Below are 26,823 nucleotides of genomic sequence, written 5' to 3' on the forward strand. Positions count from 1 at the left end.
ACTAGTAGGGCTCTCATCAGTTGCTACAGATGTCACTACAGAAGACACTTTCTTCAAACTTCATCTAAAAATTCAAACTGAGAATCTGGATTTCCCTTCAGATTGTTATCCTTCCCCCCCGTTTGGTCAAACAAACACAACAGACAGACCTATGTCGGTTTTCTGGCTTCCACGGGGCTCAAGGCCTTATGAGCATTTCCTACATTTGCCTCCTGTACTGACATAGGAGTTCCTGCTCCATCTAGCCTCGTATGTGTGTTTGCCATCTTTCTGGAAGACACAGGCAACACAAGGGTTTGGTCACACACGGAGTGCCATCTTGAAGTCACAGACCCCCCTAGGCCTGTGACTGCTATTACTGGTAAGAGGGGTAATAAGTTCCCAAATAGAAATTTTGGCTCTGAAATTTTACCATCTACTGTATGATTTTTATGTTTAAGTCTGGTCCAGTTACCTTTTTACCATGCTGTAGTATGATGGTAGGTTTACAGAAAGCATGTCCCTCCTCAGGTACAACTGAAGGGATTGAAATTAACAACTAGTTAATTTGCTGAAGGTCAATAGAGTGTCCTCCTAGAGAAAAATGAGATCAATCCCTACAAAGCATATATGTATGTGAGAGGCAAGCCTGTCACTTCCCAGCGCACAGTACTACAATAGTCTTTACTCCACATACATTTAAAGAATGACATTATGAACAATCTATGTAGATTCTCCCTTGTGGAACTATAAAAGTAGTCAAGGATAAAGAGAAATCATTACTATTAGCCAGTCAATTTGTGTTATTAGCACTTATCCATAACATATTCGCCAACTGATTATTAACCATAACAGCTGTAGCATTATATTGGCGCATTAGCAGTGACTCAGAATTATGCACATAATCACCAAATGTGAGTGAAAAAATCAGAGGGTCAGAGACTGAAACGACCAACATAGTCTCTGCTAACTTCAGAAATGTGCAACAGCAACAGGAGAAAGGCAGTCTGTAGAAGGAACAGATACTGCAGAACGAATCTGAAAGGATTCCTTCCAAGAGCTAGGCAGCCAGGACCATTCATTCAGAAGTCCAGTAAGTGAATATTTTAGAGCTCCGGGGAAGTCATCCCTGAATTCCACAGCCTGAAGATGACCTGAAATAAGGCCGATTCTTCATTGCGGGAAGCTGAAGGGAGGGGGAGGAGAGGAGAAAGGGTTGATCAGAAGCCCAAAAGCCCAGGAAAACACCTATCATCATGCATCACATTATCCTGTCTAGTAATGACTTTTAGAGATTGTCAAAAGCAGACTAACACATTCACACCAAATACAAGCAAACTATCCAATTCAAAAGCTCAGTTAAGATTTAACACATTAACTTTGTAACACTAGTCCCATCAGAGCACTTTGCCTACATACAATAGGTCAATAGCATTAAGATATCTAGTAGTCCGGAATAATAAATATTAAACTATTACATTGAGCTCCATCCCCATATAATGTCATAATTTTAAACTGTATTCAAGTGTCTCTCTACCCAGTTGCTTATCCTATATTTTTCAAGTCATCTCTGAAATGTGATCGAAATCTATGAGAAACAATGTGACAGTTAAAACACCTCAGAGTGCTGAACAGGTTTCCATATAGTCAATTGCAATACTAATTTACTTCTGATTTCTTGTTTAATTAGTAGTAAGAGAAGAACAGTTTATGGAATCCTCTCTTTGAAGAACAAGAAAAACTGGGCATTTCATAGTGAATCAGCCTTCTGAAGAGTTTACAACTTTAATTTGAATCCAATTCCCCATTTAGTCCTTACAATGATGGAAATTCTCCCCAACTTCCCCAAATCTCAAAGCATGTGGGAAATATTTTGCTTTGATCATGAATGATGGGCTTACATTCTTATCGGTTTATTGCTTTGTACTGGAATAGTGAGAACAGAAGTGATTGCAATAATGCAAAATCTCCCTACACTTGAAGTGGGTGTAGGAAAGTATACTGTAAATTTCCAGTAGAGACACAAATATGGATTTCCTTTAACATCCTATTTCATATCTATGCAGATTCACCAGGCTAAGGCAGTAACAGATCATTACATCATAAACATCTACATGTACACACAGGATAATGGATTGGAAGGATGGAATTCAAATGAGGCTCTGGTGGCTTCATAAACCGCTAGTGTGCGGCTTAAGCAGCTAAGGAACTGCAGAGGCTCAGGAGGAAATGCACTCTTCAATTTACGGGGGGCGAAAGGGTTGGTGGGAGGCAAAGGACAGAAATAAGAATGCGTCCAACATCCCCAACTGTGAGTTTTTGAGAAATGCTTCTGCAATCCCAGGACTCATTATGCCAGCCAGATGTACTGGTGAATACCAATGACCTTTCAGTTACCTCCTGAACTACTTCTCTCTCTCTCTCTCTCTCTAAGGGTATGTCTAAACAGCCCACAGAAGTGAACCTTCCAGCCCAGGTCAACAGATGCGGGCTAGCGGGGCTCACGCTAGAACTCTAAAAATTGGTTTGAAGACAGCGCTTTGGAGTTGTGGCTCCGGCTCTGAAGCCCACCCTTCTCCCTAGGCTTCAGAGCCCAAGCTGCAACTTCAAAGTCCTGTCTACACAGACATCTCTGATTAGCGAGCCTCACACTAAGGGCTATCGATTTGGGCTGGGAGGCTCACTGGCGCTGGCTGTGTGCATAGTCTAGGTGCACGTGAATGTGAAAACAAGAGCAGTTCACAGGGAAGACAAGAGACCCTGCAAGAGTGCCAAGTGGGAAGGGTGCTGAAGGACTTTAGAACCATGGCCAAGGAGTCCACATGGGATCATAAGCAGCCAAGGAAGCTGAGAAATTGATCCACTGAAGACCCTGTACTGAACTAGTGCCCTGAGCTAGGCCAGTATGTGAGCAGCTACTGCATGCCAAGGCTGTTAGAAAGAGCAGAGAGATTGGGACAGAAGGAAAGGGGGGGGGTGGATAATGTGGGGAAGAGACTTCATATGGGGAAAATGAGGCAAGAGAGCGGGGGGACGGATGGACACAATGTGTAACAACAGTGGAAGAGAAAAATGAGAACACGGTATGAAGTTAAAGGCATGAAAAAAAACAAGAGATGGGAACAAAAATTGAAATTGAGGCAATAAAGCTCTCGAAGGATAGATTTATCAATATAATCATGGTTCTAGAGGTTATTGCAGTTCTCTGGTAGAATATGGAAACCAACACAGAAGAAAGGGAGATTGTAGGGCAACCAAAGCAGTGCTCCTCCCCTCTCCCCATTAAGTTTCAGCAATTACAATCCCAAAAGAAATGCCAAGGCTTACTGCATGTTTACTCCTGGGGGAATTCTGCGCCAAAAAATGAAAAATTCTGCACACAATATTTTTAAATTCTGCAAATTGTCAAAAATAACACTATATAATCATGCCAGTTTCAATTATTTTGGGAATTTATTTCAAAATAAATGTCAGCAAGTATGTCTGTAATAATAGAGACACAAAAATTCCCCCAGGAGTAGAGTGTATGACAACCCAGTTCCTGTTTCTATGCCCCGTCCCCCAGAGCCCTGCTGGGGGGGGGGGGGGTCAGACACTCTTACCTGCTACCCCCCAGAGGCCAGCTGCACCCTCTCACCCTCTTCCCCTTAGAGTCCAGCCACGGCCCCGACACTCACATCCCCTACCCCGCAGAGGCCAGGGATACAGAGGGAGAGACAGCCTGATGCTGGGGGCCAGGCTTGCACAGAGTTTCTTACACACCTCCACCTCCTTCCTTCAGGGCATGCTGGGAAACGCAGCTGCTGGGAACCCTCCAATTCCCTCCCTCCCTCCTCCCCCAGCCTTGTCTTCTATTTGTGAGCTGGGCTCTACTGGGTCCAATGGCCCCTTGTGTCAGCCAACATCTCTGCAGCCCATTTCTGTAGGGGGCTCCCCGGAAGGGGGAAAGGAAATTCTGTGTGCACAACATTAATTTCTGCAAAATTCTGCATTGTGCAGTGGCCGCAGAATTCCCCCAGGAGTATGTGTTGGACCATCCACCCAGCGTTATGGCAAATTGACTGCTCTGCTGAAGCATGACAAGTTAATCGTTAACATGCAGTAAGAAGAGGGAACAGCATGAGAGCTCATGTACCTAGAATACAGACAGCAAAGGGGCTTATTGAACTGTATCTGCTCACAGATAGGAGGTGGATACTGCTGCATCTACAGATAGCTTTCTGCAAAGAAGCTGCCGTCTGAAAGTTGTTGCACATGAATCCGCCAGACAATGATAGACGCCAAGCTAGAAAAGAGGGAGGAAAAGGCTGTGCTCTCTCAAGAATGCTGACGTCCACCAACACAGACAGGGGAGGGCAACAAGAAAGCTTGCCACACTCTCAACAGGCAGGAGAGAAATAAAAGAGGGCAAGAGACTAGCAAAACCAAACAGTATGATTATCCAAAGGGGTGGCAAATTCCATGTGAGGACCAAGGGATGAAGTTAACTACTCTTAAGAAACGAAGAGGTGTGCATGCAAGATAGAAGTAAATCCAAGCTTGCAAACGGTTTCTGCCCAGTTGGGAAGAGCAGAGCCCCTCCCCGATCTTTCAGACGCAGGACTAAGCGGGAGGGAACAGGAAGAGCATGCCTTAATCTTAAAGAAATAAAAACCTTTTATTCCAATTAACTGAAAACCAAAACAATCTCATTCCTCCCATCCCAGAAAGATTCTCAGGCCTGTAAATCTTTGGAATGCCTCACTCAGTCAAGTCTTATGAGGACATACCCACAAAAATGTTTGCAAAATGTGCTATTAATGTGGAAGTATGTGCATCTGTCCCAAATGTTGGTGCTGCACATAGAAGAAACTATCTCAAAGGGCTGACATGGCTATTTGTTCCCCAATATATGGTTCACAGCTTCAAACATTTAACTACATGATAGGGAACATTATTCTTCAGTTTATCCTTATTTGTAGGTGTGCACTATTTTGAGATATCCCTCCAACACCCAGTCCCTGGGGCAAGGGTTCCTATCTGAAAAGTAACTGGATTTTGAACATGTATCAATGGCAAAATAATTCAGGTCATCCCAACCACCACATCTGTACAATCCTTAGAACATTCTTTGTCTGGGGGCTAAAGGGAGCGTGATCTACCCCAAACCAATATTATTGCATCTCGGAGCCCTAGCCATGGGAGCAGAACCCCACTGTGTGGGGCACTGGACAGACATAAAACAACTGGTCCTACCCTAGAGAGCTTACAAAGAGGGCTCAGAAACAGATCACAGCCATGAGAAAGACGCGGTGCCACAGCAGGTTGAGAAAGAGACCCAGGTATCCGAAAGCTTTGTTAGAGGATTGGAAGCAAAGGAAGATGCTTCAGGATGCCAGGCAGAACATTGTGCCGTGGATCAAATCCCTCCAGTTAAAGAGCTACCACGCAATTTGGTTGCTGATTGCACTACAGACACTGTATTACCTACTTTCTACTTAACAGCCACGGTCTGCTCTGGTGCCAAGGAGACAGTGTGCTGATGCAGAAAATGGCAACAAGGGAGAAGAAAGATTGGAAACCACTGTTGGAGCAGGAACAGCTGGCAGAGTTGAAGTTGAAGCAACTGACAGGCACAACAAAAGAACAGCCCATACCAGCCCAGAAGCTATGGTCTCAAGAGAGTATGTAAATACTTCACTGATTAATCCGTCAAGGCAAGGATGGTGCTCAGTCAGGGCAGGGTGAACCCTTTAACCCTAGTTAAAAGAGCCCTTAGCATAGGTCTACACTGCAGGTGGGAACATGCCTCCGAGCACAGAGAGATGCTAGCTCTGCTTGAGCTGGTACACTACATATAGCAGGGTGAACGTTGCAGCAAGGGCAGCGGCTCTGGCTAGCCGCCCAAGTTCAGACAGAGGGAGTCGCACAGGCTTGCTCTGCAACACCCACCCTGCTGTTTTTAGCACACTGCCTTGAGAAGAGCTAACATGAGTCTGTTTACTCAGGATGGGAGACATGCTCCCAGCTGCAGTGTAAACATACCCTTAATATCTACCCCTAAGCGCAAGAGTACAGTGAAGATCTCCTGTCCTTTTAAGGTGCTCTGTGGCCAGCTTCAGGAGCTGACATTGCCTGCTTCAGTCGGTGGCTGGACTTCAAACCGGACATCACGTAGGAGAACGTCACCCCAAGTCACATTAGGCGTGGACTGCCGGGCACACTGTGTGTATATTGACAGACCTCTGAACCCGGTCCTTGGCAATACTGGGTCATTGACAAGCCTTAAAAATAAAATCTATTAGTCACTGTTTTTAACTTCAAATAAATGTCCAAACTGTGCTTGAAAAAAGTTAGATAAACAAAAAGGAGAATGTTCCATTTGGAGAGACATCAGAGATGCAGAGACCTCAAGGTGCAGAAGAGAGACTGTTTTCTCCATTCAGAGGATGGGCATAAGTAGTGGCACACAAACCTTCCTAAGAATAGCGGTGTTAGCTATTCCAAATTCAACCGCACAGGCAACCCGCTGTGGAGAACTCTGGGAAAAGCTTTTATGAAGAATAGGATAGTCTCAAATTAGCCCCCCTGCTGAGGCATGCTTTGAAAATACAGCCTGAAGGTTCCTTCCTAAAGTCCTTCTATCCCAAAACCCCCCACAAATCTTGAAATGTGCCTAAAAAACTGCTGCTTTCTGTGGTCCCGGTCTGCACTCTGTGCACACAGCTGACTGCCATGGTGCATAGGAGGGATTCATTAAGACCGACGGCATTTGGAGGTTATTTGCCTTTTATGGTCAAAGTAATGAGAACGGACTCAATATTTGCTGTAGCTAGGCTTTGAGGACGAGGTTGGAAAAAACTGGCACTGTGCATCGTGAGTGCCTTTCCTAATCTACGTTCACTTTCAGAATAAAAGTTAAAATTCTAACTCCTCTGTGGCAAAAACCAACTCCAGAATCCAAATTTAACACCATTAAACAGCGTGATCCGACAGGAAAATACCCACTGACGAGGAAAATGTTTGACCACTAAACTGACAGGACAGGAAATAGAGTGAAGGCTATTCCTGAGTTTAACTCACTCTGTTGTGCTGTAGCATGGGAAATTGCCAACTTCTTCATAGCTTGAACTTCATTTTAGTATAGAGATTACACTGGCAACTGACCCAATGTATAGTTCTACAAGATCCCTGTACGCAATTACAACAGTTGCTTAGCTGTTACCACTAAAGAAAGATCTTGAAGTCATTGTGGATAGTTCTCCGAAAACATCCACAGTCAAAAAAGCGAACAGAATGTTTACAATCATTAAGAAAGGGAAAGATAGTAAGACAGAAAATATCACTGCCTCTATATAAATCCATGGTACAACCACATCTTGAATACGGCGTGCAGAGGTGGTCGCCCCATCTCAAAAAAGAAATATTGGAATTGGAAAAGGTTCAGAAAAGGGTAGTGGTATAGAACGGCTGCCATATGAGAGATTAATAAGACTGGGAATTTTCAGCTTGGAAAAAAGAGATGACTAAGGGGGGGGATATAGGGGTCTATAAAATCATGACTAATGTGGAGAAAGTAAATAAGGAAGTGTTATTTACTCCTTCTCATAACACAAGAACTAAGGACCACCAAATGAAATTAATAGGCAGCAGATGTAAAACAAACAAAAGGAAGTATATGGTCACACAACACACAGTCAACCTGTGGAACTCTTTGCCAGAGGACACTGTGAAGGCGGCCAAGATGATAACAGGGTTCAAAAGAGAATTAGATACATTCATGGAGGATAGGTCCATCAATGGCTATTAGCAAGGATGGACAGGGATGGTGCCCCTAGCCTCGGTTTGCCAGAACCTGGGAATTGGCGACAGGGGATGGATCACTTGATGATTACCTGTTCTGTTCATTCCCTCTGGGGCACCTGGCATTGGCCACTGTCAGAAGAAAGGATACTGGGCTAGATGGACCTTTGGTCTGACCCAGTATGGCCGTTCTTATGCTTACACTACAAAGCATGTGTTTATTTTAGCTTTAACGTAATTTAGTAGGTGAACTGGAGAAGGAGCTAAATCTCCCCAGATACTCATTTCAAGCACCTCTGTTGTAGCAGGTCATATGTACAAACACCCTTTGGTTGACATTGTTGATTAAAGGACATATATTATGCACAGTGATGGAAGATAAGGTGGAAATTTCAGCATTAAAAAGGGATCTGCAGGTTTAAATGGCACTGACCCTTCAATTTGTGTTGAATGCCTGAAATAAGAGGATAATTAAATAAAAAAAAAAGTTCTAACATTCCCCCCTCCCACCACCAGTTTGTTTAGCTGCTCCGAAGTCACACCAGACAGCCCAGAATTCAATGTTCTGCAACATCACAGTTCCCACTAACCTACACCAGGATTAATTCTCTCTTAAAATAAACCTTTGAAAGACCCTTTTTAAGTTGTGGGTAACTTAACTAGGCTTTCGTGTGCAGGAAATCAGAACAGTGGGTAATTTTTATCTACATCATGTGTGCTACCGTGCAAGAATGAGCTGAAGACAGTTGCAGTCTGAGCTGTGAATAGCATCTATTTTGTTAGTTAAATCAGATCCTTGGAAATTTACATTAAAAGTGTCATTTTTATTACTGTATAAAGGAAGATAGAAGGCCTCAGAATTTTTAAAACATGCACCATTGGCTTAAGAGTAATTATTTGAAAACCGTGAAAGTTGTATAAATAGCCTAATATTCAGAGTTTAAATAGTTTGGCATAAGCTTGTTAGGTTTCCATTTTAACAGGCTGATTAAAATTATGTAAATATGCAGCAGGGATACCCAGAATGTGCAGACTTTTCAAAGTAGTCCAGTCAATCAGGCCTTGGCTATTCTAGCTTGCCACCCAAGTTTGTGTTTAACAAGCTTTTAGAAAGTGGACTCATTAAAATGTAAGTCACAATGTGACAGTCGCGGAGACATTGTTCCTATAGAAAAAAGCCAATATGAAGTTTTGTTGAAAAACAGTGACTGCAACTGATCAATAGCTACTTCAACAGCATAGGTTTATTAGCTAAGCCCCCCCTTAATGTTTCTACAGCTTTTCAAAAAAGACAAAATACACTGAAGTATATGACCATTAGATTTTCCGCTAGCAGCCTGTTATTATTCATTAGTGTGGATTATTAATAGGTACAGCTGCTACATGAGTAACTAGCTGGACTCAACATATACTCTTATTACTATTTGTATTACAAAGCACCCCTCTTAGAGCTTAATCCCGGCTATTCTGTGCTCAACATCAACCTCTTTCAGGATAACTTCACTGCCACTTAACCAGCTGAGGATCATCCCTTTGGATACAGCATTCGTTCCCCTCTGAAATCCAGCCATTTAACTATTCCCTGCTTTTAAAACAGCTGGAGATTTTCCAATGTTGGTGTTTGGGATTATAACTGCCTTCCCTTTCCTCTGCCCCCAATCCCACCTACCCCCACATCCTCTCAGTTGTCCTGTCTGTAGTTTTTAAAATTGTATTCACTCCCATTCTGTACAGCACCCCTATTGTTTTATAAACAAGTCATTTTCCCCACACATTGTTCAAGTGTGAGCATATCAGCATGCCAAATAAAATTACAAACAGTTAAACAAGGGAGGGGGAAGAGTTCCCCACATCAGTTATAACACCCGGCTTACTATACAGCGGACTGCGAGAGAGGCTGGCTGCATACAAAAGGGACAAGTTAACCTAATAAGGAAACATCTCAACCCCAGTAATCAAAAAGTTACTTGGTCCCAATAAAGGAGGCCCGCACGCATGTGTACAAATCAAGCAGGAAAAGAACAATAAATATTTAGTTTCCTGTGCATCATTTATATTTAATTTTCATCCAAACTCAGCTGAGAAGCAGGTGAGAAGTTAGATACACTTAGGGCCTGATCCAGAGACCAACAGAATAACTTGAAAGACTCCCATTAACTTCAGGGGGCTTTGAATCAAGCCCTAAAAGTTTTCTCCCTTGAAAAGCAGCTCCTCTGGAGAGGCTACAAACCAAAGAGTTTAGAGGTGAACCTTCCCCACCTCGGGGTCCTACTTCTCATCTCAAGGCTCCAAGAATCACATGGAGCAGAGGGGGCTTGCAGAAGTAAGGAACGGCGCACTCTCAGATACGTTGTGGGTGAGGTCTGACACCAAGTTAACATTTGAATAGAGAATCGGTTATTTTGAGGATTTCTTTAAAAGGCCGTGCAATTTTCCCCCTGCAGAAAGGTAGCTAATATAGCAGAGAGGGAACCATCTGTCAGATTCTGTGCTCTTCAGTGCAACAGGAGAATTAGTCTTAATATTTATATATATTAAAAACAAACAAACAAACAAACAAACCACTCCCCCCAAAAAATTCACGAAGCAAAGCTGTGTCTCAAGTGGGTTCTCTCACTTCCCACTGTTTTCTGAACAGAACAAGCATCTCTGAATAGATATTCTCTACAGTCTAACCTGGGGAGAGCAGACAGAACCAATTTCCCTTTCTCATTTCACAGCAGCAAGAGAGCAACAAACTTGACCTTGCAGACCAGTTTCTCACAAAGAAACAACGCACCATTCAGAACCTGAAGGGTAATCCTAGCTCCTTTCAGAGCTAAAGCTTAGATTTGGTATATCCGGTTTGCTGGCAGATTGTTTTTTCCCCTCTCCCACTCTTTAAACAAGGAGATACAGCTTCTTCTTTCCCTCACAGCATCATTCATTTCAGTTTACGAAACATGTTGCTGCGGCTTTTGGCAGCATTTCATGCTCTACAAACTCTTGTTGCTCACCTTTTACTAGGGTGCCAGGTTAAGAAACTGTCCAGTGTAGCACATAGCACCATTTACAGCCCTGAACGTATCATTCCTACATCCTGTGGCATTCCCTGCTCCATAGAATATCAGGGTTGGAAGGGACCTCAGGAGGTCATCTAGGCCAACCACCTGCTCAAAGCAGGACCAATCCCCAGACAGATTTTTACCCCAGTTCCTTAAGTGGCCCCCTCAAGGATTGAACTCACAACCCTGGGTTTAGCAGGCCAACGCTCAAACCACTGAGCTATCCCCCCGCCATGAAGAGATAGATATCAATGCCATATGGAATCTAAGCTCACATCATATTGGCCCAGAACATTATTCAATTTGATTTCTAGCAGAAACGGGGCACTGTGTTATGTGCTGAGTTCCCCCCTGCATGCTAACCACACCTCCTCCAGTGCATAAAGTTCACAACACAAGCACACTTCCAGTCATACATTCACCTTTGTTCAAATATTTTATTGATTTTCATTGCTACGGGGAAGTGTAGCAATGCATGCAACTCTCTGAAAAGTACAGCAACATTACATGGAAACAATTTCGTGATCTCTAGATAATTTGTTTTTTTAATATTACTATTTCACTTAACATTTATACTGCAGGAGTGCCTAGAAGTGCCAATCAGGCCAGGTCCCATTGTGCTGAACACTGTAGAAGCAGCACATAATCATGGCTGACGTGTGCTCTATGGCACAGTTGGAAATACTCACTGATATACAGTTAGTCAATGATTGATTTCTTCACTGCATTCTCCAGACAGCCCAGTTCTATAGCAGCAATTACACCTCTACCCCGCTATAACGCGAATTCGGATACAACGCGGTAAAGCAGTGCTCCCGGGAAGGGGTGGGAGGAGAGAACGACACACACTCCGGCGGATCAAAGCAAGTTCGATATAACGCGGTTTCACCTAGAACGCGGTAAGATTTTTTGGCTCCCGAGGTCAGCATTATATCAGGGCAGAGGTGTACTAGATTATCTTGGTGGTCCAGCTCAGAGACTTCTTACTTCACTCAGCGTGTGCCAGAGACAGAGAGAACTTGTAGCCTGCTTCAGTGGTTCCCTCGGACTCACCTAGTGCTCTATTCACTAGGCAGCTTAGCTATCTGTGCCTATACGCTTCTTGGATGCAAACAGGAATCCAGTTCTTCTCTACAGAAGAGTGAAGAGAGCATGCACTGTAACCCAAATAATTCCCCATTGTGGAGAAAGCGGCAGCTATAGGCAAGTTCATGCAGGGCATGAGTAGCTTGGGAAAATGACAAATTTCATGGCCACACAATCATGGAGTCCATGTAACGTTAAGTGAGATGACGGGGGCAGTTCACACCTCTGAACTATTCTTTGAGGCTCTTGGCAGACTCAGACAGCCATTGGTTTACACTCAGGTCACATTGTCAAAAGTTATCTTTGCAACTGTAAGGTCACAAAACTTTTAATTGAAAGCAGAGATAATGGATCTCAATGTTCAGCAACAGGTGAATTCTGCGGAAAATTGCTTGATTGCAGGATCATGGAATATACAGAGGCCTAGATAGAATAAGCAACATGCCCTGTCCCAAAGAGCATACAAAAAAGCATACGAAGATGACAAATGAGAAGGAAAGAAAAGAGGGAACAGTCCATAGCATTGACTTTATAAACCAAAGCTACAGCCGTGAACACAATTTCTCACTCCCCGAGGTTAGACTTCTGCAAGAAGAGTCATTCTGCTGTTTTATTCCACCTAGTCCTGATCTACTGCAGATATCACATATACTTTAGGTAGCCATTCTTCCATAGGATCGGAGATGTTCTGGTAGGACTTTCACTTATGTGGCTCCATCTATTCGGCTACCTTCATTTTACAATCATCTGGCAACTTGAACATGGAGGCCGTCTCCTCCATTGAATATCTTCCCTATAGTTCTCAGTTTCCAGTTTTATACGGTATAACTGATGTGCTGGTTTTTCTTAGATAGCTATTGTCATTTATTTCAACAGGCACAGCTGCACTTGGCTTCACAGTAACTAGCACAGACATTTAACTTTGCAGGTTCTGGCACAGTTTTTACTCTCAATATGCTTTTATTTGATCAGCATTTCAGTGGGATCTTAGGCGATCCAAAAAATATCCGTACCAAAAGATCAGAAACTTAGATTTGAGTCATCTATTCATCAGCAATAGGAAGCCATCGCCTCCAATAAGAATGTTTATACATACTAAGGTATTGAAATACTGATTCTTGTGTCCATTACTTTATGTAATAGATTTTAGTGCCTGAAGGGCCCATTACAATATGTAACCTGACCTCCTGCATAAAACAGACCATAGAATTTCACCCTGTAATTCCTGCATCAAGCCCACAAGTTCTGGTTGTGCTAGAGCATCTCTTTTCAGAAAGGAATCCAGAACTCCCGGTGATGGCGAACTCACCCCATCCCTTGATCAAGTGTTCCAATGGTACCCTCAAATATTTGAGCTTAATTTCCAGTCTGCAGTGGTATAGCTTCAGCTTCTAGCCAATGGATCTTGTTAAACCTTTCCTAAATTAAAGAGTCTTCTACTATCAGAAATCTTCTCCCCACGTACATATAGACTGATCAAGTCACGTTTTAGTCTTTGGTAAACTACACAGATTTAAGAAACTCACTGTAGGGCGAAGTGGGTGAGGTAATAGCTTTTATTGGACCAATTTCTGTTGGCAGGTTTTTCAGACCATGAATCTTTTTTGTAGCTCTATGAACCATTTCCAATTTTTCAACATCCTTTTGGAAGCACTGACAACAGAACTGGACACAGTGTTCTATTAATGGCCTCACCAATGCTGAAGACAGAAATACCACCACCTCCCTACTCCTATTTGATATTCCCATTTACACCTCCAAGGACCTCACTAACTCTCTTCACTGAAGCACTGCACTGGGAGCTACTGTGCAGCTGGTTATCCAGCCATGACCCCCAATTCCTTTTCAGAGTTACTGTTTAAGACAAAGTTCCACAGCATATGGGGCCTACATTCTTTTCCCCTAGATGTCTTTTCTCTCAGACTCAACACCCAGTACTAGCTTCCCCCTCAAACCATCAGTTTGTGGGTTTCTTAGTACTATAGCAGCCTTTGAATTCACTCATGCAAATCTTTGCCACTGCTCACTCATGAATTGCAGCCCACTTGTCCAACCTCCTCTTTTCTAATATATCGTGTCTTGAAAGGATTTTATGTGACTGAGGACAGTATGAGCTTTTGGCACCCTGGACTTATTTCAAAATCTCTTGAGTAATAGCCTACAATGAGTAAATACTCCCATTCAATGTAAATAACGTTTGTTTGTAGAATTTGCCATGGTTGATGACAGGCAGTAGTATTGGACTATTTAAATTAAATAAGAACTCCAGTGTTTAGACAGCCAAAGTTCCCTTCCCAGTCACAGGGCTTAGCTATTTTTATTACTATCTCAAAGAAAAAAAGTTACTTGTGTGTGCAACCCCAGTACCTTGATGATCCACAATGGATTTACAATTTTTGATCAGACAGAGATACTGGCACTTCTCATGACTCGACAGAATAAAATCCTGGTTCATATTACCAACAAGGAGCCTACTTTCTCTCCTCTCAGTCACTTTCAACAGAAAAGCTGATGAAGTAAACAGTCCACCCTGAAACAGAATTTTGTTTTTAAAAACCCGTCTCAGCTGAAAGCAAGGTTTGTTTTTGTAAAGACATACAGCTAGCAATTAGAGAGGTTTGGAAAAAGGTCATGATGGAGCACAACATGTCATGGAGAAGTATTAGGAACAGGGTTTTTTAATTTAAATCTGAGTATTTACATGTTGCTAATTCTTTACTTTCTTCTTATTTTATAGACTTAAATTGCTAGAGTGGATGTTTTGTACTTGTTTCTTTAGTATCCTGTAAGAATTTCAAATATTTTCTGTTAAGAGATTACACACTTAAAAACGCCCATATATGCTGAATGAGATAAACTCAGAGTCTCATTAACATTGTTACTGTGAGAACACCAGAAACTCAAACACAAAACCGATAAGCAAATAGTCTGGGCTACACATTTGCAACCAACAAAATTCTCCGACATATTAAACTTCCACAAGTCAGGAAAGCTGAAATGCTTGTCGACTATACCCCAAAGGGTTTGCAGTACAACCACAACATGATTTGTGCTTCTGTGTCACTTAACTACTTTAATTTAAGACTCCTAGGCTTTTTTAAGTTTTGGCCTGAGGGTATACTGAGAGAGTATGCTGGACGTCTAGTTTTTCATTGTTAATGAGGCAACTGTGTTCTGAACTGACAAAGATTTCATGCCATTAAGAGACATTTTTAATAAAATACAGGTTTAGTCCTTAATGCGTCAAACACTTTTGCACATGCTAAAGTCAAGCATATGACTAGTCTCACTGAAGTCAATGGGACTATTTATGTGAATTAAATTACGTATCTGCTTAACTGTTTGAAGGATCAGTGCCTGAATTTTCATTATTTTGGCCTATAGCAGTTTGCTAACTTTCACATAAGAGAACTTACCAGAAGTGTCATTTCAAAACAAAACAAAACCCACAGCATTTATAACTTGGTTTATAATAAACTTTAGATTAGAGTTGCTATAGCACAAGTTACCAAATTAGTTTTACGATACCTCAAGCTGATTCAAATCTAGGATTTTTAAAATGCATGCTGAAGTATTCTGCTTTTTATCGTAGGTGCCATTAAAGCAGTTAAGAAGTGTATGAGGGGCTCACAATCCCCTTCCTGCAGAAATGAACTGGAGTTTTATCACTGACTTCAGTGAAAGATGGATCTGACTCAAGGTTTCTATTGGCATTTTCAGTAAATAAAGTAACCGATGCCAGAAAGCAGTTTTTATGGCTTCTTTTGTACTCTTGATAACTCAAGTGCTTTATAATAAATCAACTATGGGAAAACCACAATAAACTCAATTCTCAAATCAGCTTCTGGAGATCAAATAAATTTGCTAGATAGATAGTTAAAGCCTAACAATCTTTAGATTTTTGAATGCAACAGTCCTAAATCTTCTGGCTGATTTTAACTCTGGATGGATAATGTACAGTATACTCAAGTTACTATGTATAGACATAGGATGAAAACCTATGGCCAAAATGGAGTACAAGTTAAATAGTACTGCCTAGCATTCCAGGAGAGAAGACAAGTTGTGATGGAAAGAGGGCACACAAAGGGTTGAACTGCTCTGCAATCCAGTCTCCTTCTAGAAGACTATGTCCTCTGTAACTCTCATCCCACCCAACAGCAGCTGCTCATAATAATCAGCATCCGACAGTGTAGAGGAAGCCCATAATGTGTCGCCCAGGGGCAGTTCAACAGATGGCAGAGTGACATACAACCAGAATCATTAATTAAACTGCCATATTAGTCCCACGACATGGTGCTTAAAACACTTCCTCAGTGAAAGAAGAACATTTCAGATAAATGACCGTCTGCTGTTCCCCATGTACTCGCTCTAGGGCTTCTGGTCATTATTGAGTTCCAGTCAGAACAGTTTTAGTTTTACAGCAGTTTCTTGCCCTCCAAGTTCAAGCTGGCTACAGCATGAAGTCTGAGTTGTCATCTTTCTACATCACCACTATCTGTTCCTTCATATAAGCACTGCACATAAAGGCAGTTAAGAGCACCACCAGTTTTTGGTTAAGCAGGGTTGGCAGTACTAAAAAATGCATTTGACAAGTGTTCTCAGCAAACAGGACCTTCAAGCCAGACAAGCAGCAACCAACTATATACAAAATTTACAAAAAGCATCAGTTACTTGCAGGAAGGGGTAACATGGACACTTGATTTCTTTTTGAGATAGGGATTTCATTCAAGAAAAACCCTGAAATGAACCAGGACTGAACATCAAAAATGTTGGATGATAAATCTATTTTTTGAGACAGATTGTTTTAAGTTCTAGAGCTTCCTTCTCCATCTACTGTTGTGCTGGACATCTGAGTTCAGCAGTTCACAGTTTTTAATTTATTTATTTACAGAAAAAAAAATTCCTCAGGCCTGTTTTCTTCCAACAGCAAAGGGCTCCAGGGAGAACTAAATTGCTACATTACCTCACATCATTCTCATTTAAAAGAAAAAATGTTTAAGTTTGAAGGCAAGTACGTGTGTTTGGTAGGAGGATAAGGTTTCAGCATTGTTCTGAGCAGTACTCACTTCTAACTTTTTCTCTTTCTCTGTCAATACATCCTTCTGGTTCTGAGTGTACTCAATCAACATGCGTGCCAGCTGGCGTCGGTCTTCCAACTCTGCTGCCAGCCGCCCATTATACTCTGCTAGTAACAAACATGCTTCATCCACCGTTTTCGAAAGACGTTCTGCTGCCTCTTTGTCTACATGCAAAGGTGGTAAAAAAAATGTACATGGACTTAGTTAAAAACCTTTTATTCTTTGAAAAAAGGCTCTAATCCAACAACATTTTATTCACAAGAGTTATCCAGGGTTTATAAGAAAATGAGTTGTAATCAAGAGATTTAAGGGACACCCAAAAATTGCTAGGACTAACAACCTGAAAATGGAAGATTTAAAAACAGAACCAGTTGGTCATTTTTAGTCTTGCAGATCTAACAGTGGAGGTCTGATCTATACTTAAAAACTAGCTCAACCTAGCTACATCACTCAGGGTTGTGAAATAATTCATACCCTGAATGCCACAGTTAGGTTGACCTAACCCCCAGTGTAGATGCAGCTGGGTTGAGAGAAGATTTTTTTCTGTCAACTACACTACCACCCCCTGGAGAGGAGGATTAACTACACTGATGGTAAAACCCCTTCCGTTGCTGAAGGAAGAGTCTACACTACAGAGACATATTGGTACAGCTGCAGCACCAGAGCTGTGCCACTGTTGCAATTGTGCTAACACTCCCTTAGAAGTTGTTTTTGTGGACCTTTTACGAGCTGTTAATTATACCAGAATATTAGCTTACATTAACAGAATGTCTTCTGTCACATCATGGGGCCCTAGCATTTATGCAAGATGTGCACTGCATGATGGATCTTATGCCTGAGAATATTTATCAACACACACAACACAAGCTTGCACATAAATACGCACTTGTCCTTCTCACAGCTGGACATGATGAGCACACACTACAAAGACTTGAATAAGTGGTAGGCCTAATAGAATTCTAAAATTAAAAAAGTTAGGAATACTCGCAAAAAACAGAATTGATTTTGACTCTTATTTGCATGTGCTCCCCGGTTCTTAAACATTTTTCAAACATGGATGCATAAATTTATATGCACCCAAATATAATTGGTCAGCACATCTGAGCACCCACTTCCTATTGCAGACAAAGGGAACTGCAGGTACTCAGCTCTGGGGGGGGAAGGGGAGGGAAGGAGAAGAGAAATCAGGCCACTTAATATACATAAATATATATTTACTGCATAACTTTCAGCACCTGAGTTTAAAAATTCTGGCTCTAGTTTCTTTTCAGAACTAGAGAATGAAGCTGTCAAAAGTTGGTTGAGGAAAGGACAGTGAATACAGGCTCTCCAAGTATAAAAATCCTTGTAAACACATTTTGGTTTTGGCCCAAGGACTGTAAGGAGAGATGTAAATCTTGCCTCCAACCACATGCCATAAGATTTATACCTGCTAACTGTTAGGGAGCTATAAAGCTGGCATGCATAAAGGGCATGAGGTGCATCCATCCCACTCATTATAGTTACTTGAAAGTCAAATCCCTCTACGCTCATTTTCATTCATCTTCTAGCTTCTTACCTGTAATTTTCTCCAGCAGTGACACATCTTGAACTTCCTGTGGCAGTGAGGCAATTTTCTGCCGCACTGTGGCATCTCCTGATGCTGCATTTTCCAGGTCCTGCAGGGCTTTGATCAAGTCCTCCGTCTGCAGAATGGAAAGACAAAAAACAGACAGTTTTCAAACGGAGTAGCAGGTAACTGCAGCACTGCCAAGTTCTAAACAGGACTACTGCTAAGCCATTTTCTCTAGCTATTGTCATTGCACCACAGGCTGAGATCACTTACCTTTTAAAGTGCTTTTTAGTGTCCTACTTTCTCCTTACACTCCGTACTGCAGCAAGTACCTGTACATAGTATCCACTAAACTCTAAAATAGCCCAAAACTATGGACTCTTGCAGAAGTACAACACACTTATCTTAACAGGGACATTGCAGTGGACATTCATCCCAATTAAGAGAAGAGAACATTTAAAAATAAGGCCGAAAAGATGAAGGACAACACTATGCAGATTAGAGAAATAAAAATATTCCTGACATTTCACTTCTGCATTTGGTCTATTTCTTTTCATCTCAATATTTTGCCTTTGAGGGTTGTTTTTATTTTGCCTTGACCAAGAGGCAAATTTACATGCAAATTTATTCAACTGCATACATGTAACTTGGGATAATGTGGGGAGGGCACATTTTATAAATCCAAAAGATTAAATAAACCAGACTTTCTGAACAACACCTAGTTAAGCTGGGAGGAGTGGGAGATATGCTGGAGGGTAGCGATAGGATACAGAGGGACCTAGACAAATTAGAGGATTGGGCCAAAAGAAACCTGATGAGGCTCAACAAGGACAAGTGCAGAGTCCTGCACTTAGGACGGAAGAATCCCATGTACTGCTACAGACTAGGGACCGAGTGGCTAGGCAGCAGTTCTGCAGAAAAGGACCTAGGGGTTACAGTGGACCGAAAAGCTGGATATGAGTCAGTGTGCCCTTGTTGCCAAGAAGGCTAACGGCATTTTGGGTGTATAAGTAGGAGCACTGCCAGCAGATTGAGGGATGCGATCATTCCCCTCTATTCTATGATAAGGCTTCACTTGGAGTACTGTGTCCAGTTTTGGACCCCACACTACAAGAAGGATGTGGAAAAATTGGAGAGAGTCCAGCGGAGGGCAACAAAAATGATTAGGGGTCTGGAGCACATGACTTATGAGGAGAGGCTGAGGGAACTGGGATTGTTTAGTCGCCAGAAGAGAAGAATGAGGGGGGATTTGATAGCCGCCTTCAACTACTTGAAAGGGGGTTTCCAAAGAGGATGGAGCTCGGCTGTTCTCAGTGGTGGCAGATGACAGAACAAGGAGCAATGGTCTCAAGTTGCAGTGGGGGAGGTTTAGGTTGAATATTAGGAAACACTATTTCACTAGGAGGGTGGTGAAGCACTGGAATGGGTTACCTAGGGAGGTGGTGGAATCTCCATCCTTAGAGGTTTTTAAGGTCAGGCTTGACAAAGCCCTGGCTGGGATGATTTAGTTGGAGTTGGTCCTGCTTTGAGCAGGGGGTTGGACTAGATGACCTCCCGTGGTTCCTTCCAACCCTGATATTCTAGGATTCTAAGCACCGCATACTCACTTGGCGCCAGCTAAAAATCATCCTTTTTAAAGCAGACTTTAAAGCCATTGCCATTCCTTCACTAGCTCAACTCATTCTTTGGGAATATAATTGCAATGTAATTGACTGATATTGTACTCCATTAATCCCATTCTGCCAGTTTTATTTAGTTCTTTGCAATAAAAGTGGGAGACTGGGCAACAAAATGGCAGATGAAATTCAATGTTGATAAATGCAAAGTAATGCACTTTGGAAAACATAATCCCAACTATACATATAAAATGATGGTCTAAATTAGCTGTTACCACTCAAGAAAGATCTTGGAGTCATTGTGGATAGTTCTCTGAAAACATCCAATGTGCAGCGGCAGTCAAAAAAAGCGAACAATGTTGACAGTCATTAAGAAAGGGATAGATAATAGGACAGAAAATATCATATTGCTTCTATATAAATCCATGGTTCGCCCACATCTTGAATATTGCGTGCAGATGTGGTCGCCCCATCTCAAAAAAGAGATATTGGACTTGGAAAAGGTTCAGAAAAGGGCAACAAAAATGATTAGGGATATGGAACAGCTTCTGTATGAGGAGAGATTAATAAGACTGGGACTTTTCAGCTTGGAAAAGAGACAAGTCGAGGGAATATGATAGAGATTTATAAAATCATGACTGAGGTGGAGAAAGTAAATAAGGAAGTGTTATTTACTCCTCCTCATAACATAAGAACTAGGGGTCACCAAATGAAATTAATAGACAGCAGGTTTAAAACAAACAAAAGGAAGCATTTCTTCACACAACACACAGTCAACCTGTGGAACTCTTTGCCAGAGGATGTTGTGAAGGCCAAGATGATAACAGGGTTCAAAAGAGAACTAGATAAGTTCCTGGAGGATAGGTCCATCAATGGCTATTAGCCAGGATGGGTAGGGATAGTGTCCCTAGCCTCTGTTTGCCAGAAGCTAGGAATGGGCGACAGGTGATGGATCACTTGGTGATCACCTGTTCCATTCATTCCCTCTGGGGCACCCAGCATTGGCCACGGTCGGCAGACAGGATACTGGGCTAGATAGACCTTTGGTCTGACCCAGTATGGCCATTCTGATGTTAACAATCAGCAAATGGAATGGCCACTGAGAAAGATCCACCAGTGCAACTGAACAAACCCACATTGCTTTTACTAACCTAGTCAAAAGGAGAATCTGGGTGATGGGAGCATTAATAGGAGCCCAAAGAAAGGGAGAAGGGGAGAGAGACATTAACCAGGAAAACCACAAATGTTCAGTTTTATTTTGTTTTAAAAAGCATTCAAGGATTTGATGATTTTGCTGGCATTAGCTAGGCTAAATTTGTAGTGCTGATTTTATCCTCCAGTTTCAGTAATTAATTTTTAGGTACACATTCAAAACGTTCATTACAAAAATACAGAAATTTCTTAAGTACACACACCTTTTCAATGTTTATGCTGGCTTGAAGAACCAAAGGATGTTCACTGTCTGCTTGACATACATACTTCCTTGTAAGCTACATAATGATTTCCAATAAGTGACAAATTAAACGCGTGTTAAAAACAAGCCAAAAGCTGTAAGCTATCTGCAGTAAAAGCTCTCATTTCCTCGACTCATGTAATTTTGTAGTATTTACACCACACATCTGGCAGACTGTTTAACTCTTCACCTTCCTTCAAATAGCCACAGATTTAACATAAGGCCAATTGTAGCCTTAAAGAGGAGAGTTTTGATTATACTGTCTATTTCATTTCTGTTATCTCCGGGTCATTAACACCACACTCCAACCAGTCCCAAACTAAGGTTCAAATGTTCTCAACTGACTTTAGTTTCCAACTCCATACAAATCCATTTAATGCTGATCTTTTGCAGCTACAGGGTATACAAAACTTGCGGTTGGTTTTTTTGTCAGGCTGTATTCTACCTGAAACCCAAATGAAATTTCTTGAGTCAATGTTCGTGCACTGGATTTGAGAGTTCATGAGTTGATTATATATAATCTATCTTTTGTTTTTGTTTTGTTTCAAAGTTAAAAACACAACACACTGGCAGTAATGCAGGAGCCTTGGTTCAGCCTAGATTAAATCAGACCTACCCAGGTTTTTATTGTTAAGGAGAACTTTTGGAATAGCATTCACAACAGAATGCATCTATGATCCCTTCCTCTTCCCCACCACCAAACAGACAACCCAGTGGTTTAATAAAACTGTTACACATTGGCTTCCAAGCGTAAATTGTATTTCTCCATTAATTACATTTTACTTGTTAATGGCTCCACCTTGTGGCTGTGTCTTTATAAGAGGTCACCTTTCACAATTTCTCAGATCCTCAGCCCTCCAAACATACCAGTAATGGCCCAGTGCTGGGGTCCTGGGGTGAGTAGCTCCCAGGGTAATCCTCATCTTCTTCCTCTTGTATCTGCTGAAATGTCCGCTTCAAGGACTTTTTCTCCTCTGTAACTGCAGACACACACAGTCTCAATACAAGCCATTCAAGCCTGATGCCATATGTGCATTCTTCGACAGAATCTTAACTACCTACATTTTCAAAAGTTGTACCAGATGCTTTCATGATCTCTAGATAGAGGGTCAATCTACAATTTAATTTTCTTTACAGAAGGCTAATTTATGTATCACTTTCAGAATGATCAGCAGCATAAGGGCAAAAGAACCATCACTTACAGTAACTGGAGTTCTTGGAGAACAATCTATGTGAACAAAAGCAGAAGTACACACAAGCCGGGAACATTCTGGACAGCAGTGTCCCTTGGGGCTGTGCATTCACCTGTATGCTCTTATGCTCCCTATAAAGGGCAAAGCACCCCAACCATCACTTAATTTCGTCACTAATACAGAATATCCAGGCAAGCAAAGCAGATCACAGGATCTGTGTGGACAAAAGCATCTCAGAGAATTCCAGTTACTGAAAGTTAAGTAACCTCTTTCTGCAAGCATTTGTCTATGCAGATCCCGCTGTAGATGAGTGACTAGCAGTTAGCACTTCTACTGCCCACCTTGAGGGGTATCTAAATAAGGACAGCAGGAAAGCCTTTCCAACTGCGAATCTGAGCTAGAAGCTTCACAATGGAGTAGTAATAGATAAACATATGTACCGAAGACCACATAACTGCCCTACACGTCTCAAACAGGAGGGTCGCCTAAAACAAGCTATTGATGTTGACTGAGCCTAGCAGAGTGTGCCCTAAGTCGAGAAGGAAGAAGTAGTTTATTTAATAGAATAGGAAATCTTACAGCAGTCTGGAACCATTTAGAGAAACACCCTGCCCTTGAGACTGATCACGAAGAGCCTGGATGCTTTATGAAATAGCTTTATACTGGAAAGATAAAGAGAATAACCCTAAGAATGTCTAATTTGTGGAGTTTAGCCTCAGCAGAAGAATCATGTGGTTTAGGGAAAATGTGTAAATTGGTTTATATGAAAATCCAAAACCACTTCCCAAAAAATGTTGGATATGGCCTGAGTCACTGTCTGTATGAAAAGGAACTAATGGAGGACTTGACATCAAAGTCTGAAATATCACTCCCCCTCTAAGCCAAGCTGATGCCATTTTAACAGAGAGGGGCTATAGTAAATATTACAACCTGGGTTCAAAGCGAGGGTATATCAAAGATAGGAGCACCACATTCAAGTCCCAGACAGGTAACTATGCCTCACTGATGGAAATGTATGAATTGGGCCATCTTAAAAAAAAAAAAAAAAACCAATCAATTCAGATACCACTCGGGGTGGGGGGGTGGACTAACCCTCAACAGATAGAGGGATATATTAGCCAGATGAACTCTATTAGAACTAAGCAATCATGTGTTTCAAACCCAATTAGTCCAAGATAGATGGAGTAGAAGATTCCACAGGCTGAAGAGGTCTCTGAACGGGACCGCAGTGAGAAATGTTTCCACTTAACTTGGCATGTACTTCTAATAGAGGCCCTTCTGCTATGGATCCAAACCTCCCATACAGCTGCTAAGCAGCTTCTGTCCACAGAAATTTGGCCAGGCAGTCTGTCAAATGCATGGGTGCAGCATCAGGCCTTGGTTCTGATAAACAACATGGAGGAGTTTTGGGAAGTTGAAGAGGTTGCCTGATTGACAGATGTATCAGGTCAGAATACTAGAACTGACATGTCCTTCTGAGGACTGAGAATTAGCAGAATGGAAAGAAGACATAAGTAAGTTATTTTCCCACTCAATCAGAAATACATCTGCCATAGATGCTGGTCTTATGTCTCATCAGCACAACACTGGACATTTCGTGTTCACATTGGTAGCAAACCAATTCAGCAACTCCCCACTTTAGGAATATTTTGTCTAGAACAGAGTCTTTTAACTCCCATTTATGAGTGAAGGAACTCTTCTGCTTAGCTGATCTTCCACAGGGCCATTGGATTAATCGGATGCAGAATGCACCAATCCCATGGATGTGTTGCTTCCTGACATCAGGGGGATAATCTCACTCTCCCCCTTATCTGTTTATATAGTTCATAGCCAGGATATAATCCATCTGAATTTGAGCAGCAGTACCTTGAAGGAGAAGCAGGAACACCTTGCAAGCCAGCTGAAAGGCCATGTGCTCTAATGCATTTATGTGTAATTGAGACTGTACATGACCATGTGCCATGTATCTGGAGAGAGTCCAAATGTGCACTCCAGCCTTGATTGGCTGCATTTTTCAGAGTCTTTGAAGGAGATGGTGAATGAAACAGAGTAGCCAGATGGACGTTTTGAGGGTCTGTCCACCAAAGTAGGTATGACAGCATTACAGAGGAACTTCTAGGGGGAAGTTCGTACCATGTTTGGCTGGAGGATAAACATCCTTAGCCAACCCCAAAGGAGGCCAGAGACAACCATGATAGTCACATAAGTATAAACTACCATATAACCCAGAAAATTGAGTCAGACGGTCAGTGTGGTTCCTGGATGAGACTGAATGCATGACCTGAGGCAATTCTTTATGGAAAAATCTTTGAAGGAAAAATCCTGCCAAGTGGAAGTGGAGCACAGCCCCTATAAATTCTATGGATGAGTAGGGGTGAGAGGAGAAGTGTCTGAATTGACCCTGAGGCCCAGTCTGGAAAACGACTGTAGAACTGTGAAAACATCCTTGCTGAAATGGGTGATGGGCCACTAGTTGAGAAGGCAAGTGGGGTGAAGGGTGGGATTTATGATAGGAGAGTAACGCATGTTTGTATTGTGAAGGGAAGGCATCAAAGGAGAGTGAGAGGTTAAAGAGAAGAGTAAGGAAGGAGATGAAAGTGGGCATGAGGCAGATCAGGGGATGGAGTCACTGGGGCAAGTGGAGGGGTTAGAGGAAGATAGCCAATCAGAAATTTCTGCATCTCTGACCAGGGAGAAGGAGGAGGGAGTTGTAGGAAGGAAGGAAGGGAGGGAAGGCTATGTTGGATTTTCAATTTTCTCTTGAAAAAAAAAAAATAATCAGCAGTAGAAGGTAGAGGGGATTCCTTTGAAGTGACGCGTTTTCTTAGAAAGAGGAGAAGCACTTTGCTGCTACAGATATGAAGCAGATACCTTGAGAAGGGCTTATATCGGCTTTGCTTCCTCTTACCAGGGTGCGTATAGTACCAGATACTGAAGCATCACACTAGAGTCCTTTGAAGAGTGAAGTACCTTGTCATTTTGAAAGGAAGGTCTTCAATTGCGGTCTGAACCTCCTTCAGTATGTCTAAGACCATGATGTTCAGTGCTTATTGATTGTTGTGAGGTGAGTGGGCACTGCAATGTCAGCTTTGCCAGGTCTCTGGATGCTTCTATCTTCCCCACCAGTTGGCCCTCCACAGTCACAGCCTTCAACTTACCTCTGGTGCCTTGAGGAAGTTTGTCTCCTAGCTGTAAGACTTTCTCCCACTGCAGAAAATTGAACTGCACCAACAAAGCCTGATAGTTGGCGGTACAGATCTGCAAGCCAGCAGAGGAATAAACCTTATTGCCCTAAGAAGATCCATCTGCTGGGGCTCATCTCTGTACATAGATTAAGGGGTGCAAGACAGCTTAGATTTGTCATGAGTTGCTGTCACAACTAAAAACTTGATGAGGTTAAAATAAAATATTCAAATGTCTTAGAGGGAACCCCTTTGTACCTGCGACCTGCCCTCTTAGACGGATCAAAGATAGATGCCAGGATACGCCACAGATCCTTGGTTAATAGACATGACCAAGCAAACCTGGAATACTGGGTGCAAAGTATCAAATAATTCACAAGACCTCTCCAGGATGACCTCTAGGAAAATCTCTAGGTGTCCACCATTCTTTTAAGAAGGTCTTTGAGTGCCTTGAAATAGTCTATTGTGGACATGGTAGATGGAGTCACAGCTTCACCAGGCGATAATGACGATATGGCTGGGGAAACCGATAGGTCCTCATACTCCTCCACAAGGCGTTCTTCCTCATTATGGGGGTCTTGTTCATAACTCTGAAAGAACTCTTGATGAGATAACAGAGCCTCCTTAGATGAATCATTAGGAGCAAGTGACCTTACTCTAAATATCAATGTAGCTGAATAAAAAGGGGGTAAAGCTGAGGGTTTCATACAGATCAACAGGGCCAAAACTTCACCCTGTATTGTGCCACAGAAATGCGTAGTACAGAACCTGAAACCTCTCTAAAGAGGAGATCTATGACAAGAGAGATTCCTTTCAAGGCTTCTCTCAAGTACTATTCTAGGCAGAGGAGGAGATCTG

At 42.1% G+C, this 26,823-nt stretch overlaps 1 protein-coding gene across 4 annotated transcripts in view; it reads right to left on the bottom strand.

The window, feature by feature from the left end:
* The window catches only part of RPRD1B (regulation of nuclear pre-mRNA domain containing 1B), a 42,910-nt gene that overhangs the window by 3,643 nt on the left and 12,444 nt on the right, over nt 1-26,823 (bottom strand). Inside the window, exons 4-8 of one of the 4 annotated variants that reach the window (XM_042842577.2) lie at nt 22,458-22,570; nt 21,553-21,627; nt 18,528-18,654; nt 16,958-17,133; nt 455-516 (exon numbers count right to left, since the gene is read on the bottom strand). In XM_042842577.2, the coding sequence (XP_042698511.1) occupies nt 455-516; nt 16,958-17,133; nt 18,528-18,654; nt 21,553-21,627; nt 22,458-22,570 (553 nt within the window). The remainder of the gene's footprint in view (nt 1-454; nt 517-16,957; nt 17,134-18,527; nt 18,655-21,552; nt 21,628-22,457; nt 22,571-26,823) is intronic. The other 3 variants (XM_065566364.1, XM_005304855.5, XM_005304856.5) reach the window with 3 other exon arrangements.

This window comes from Chrysemys picta, chromosome 13 (genome assembly GCF_011386835.1).
Source record: "Chrysemys picta bellii isolate R12L10 chromosome 13, ASM1138683v2, whole genome shotgun sequence".
Classification (NCBI taxonomy): domain Eukaryota; kingdom Metazoa; phylum Chordata; order Testudines; family Emydidae; genus Chrysemys; species Chrysemys picta.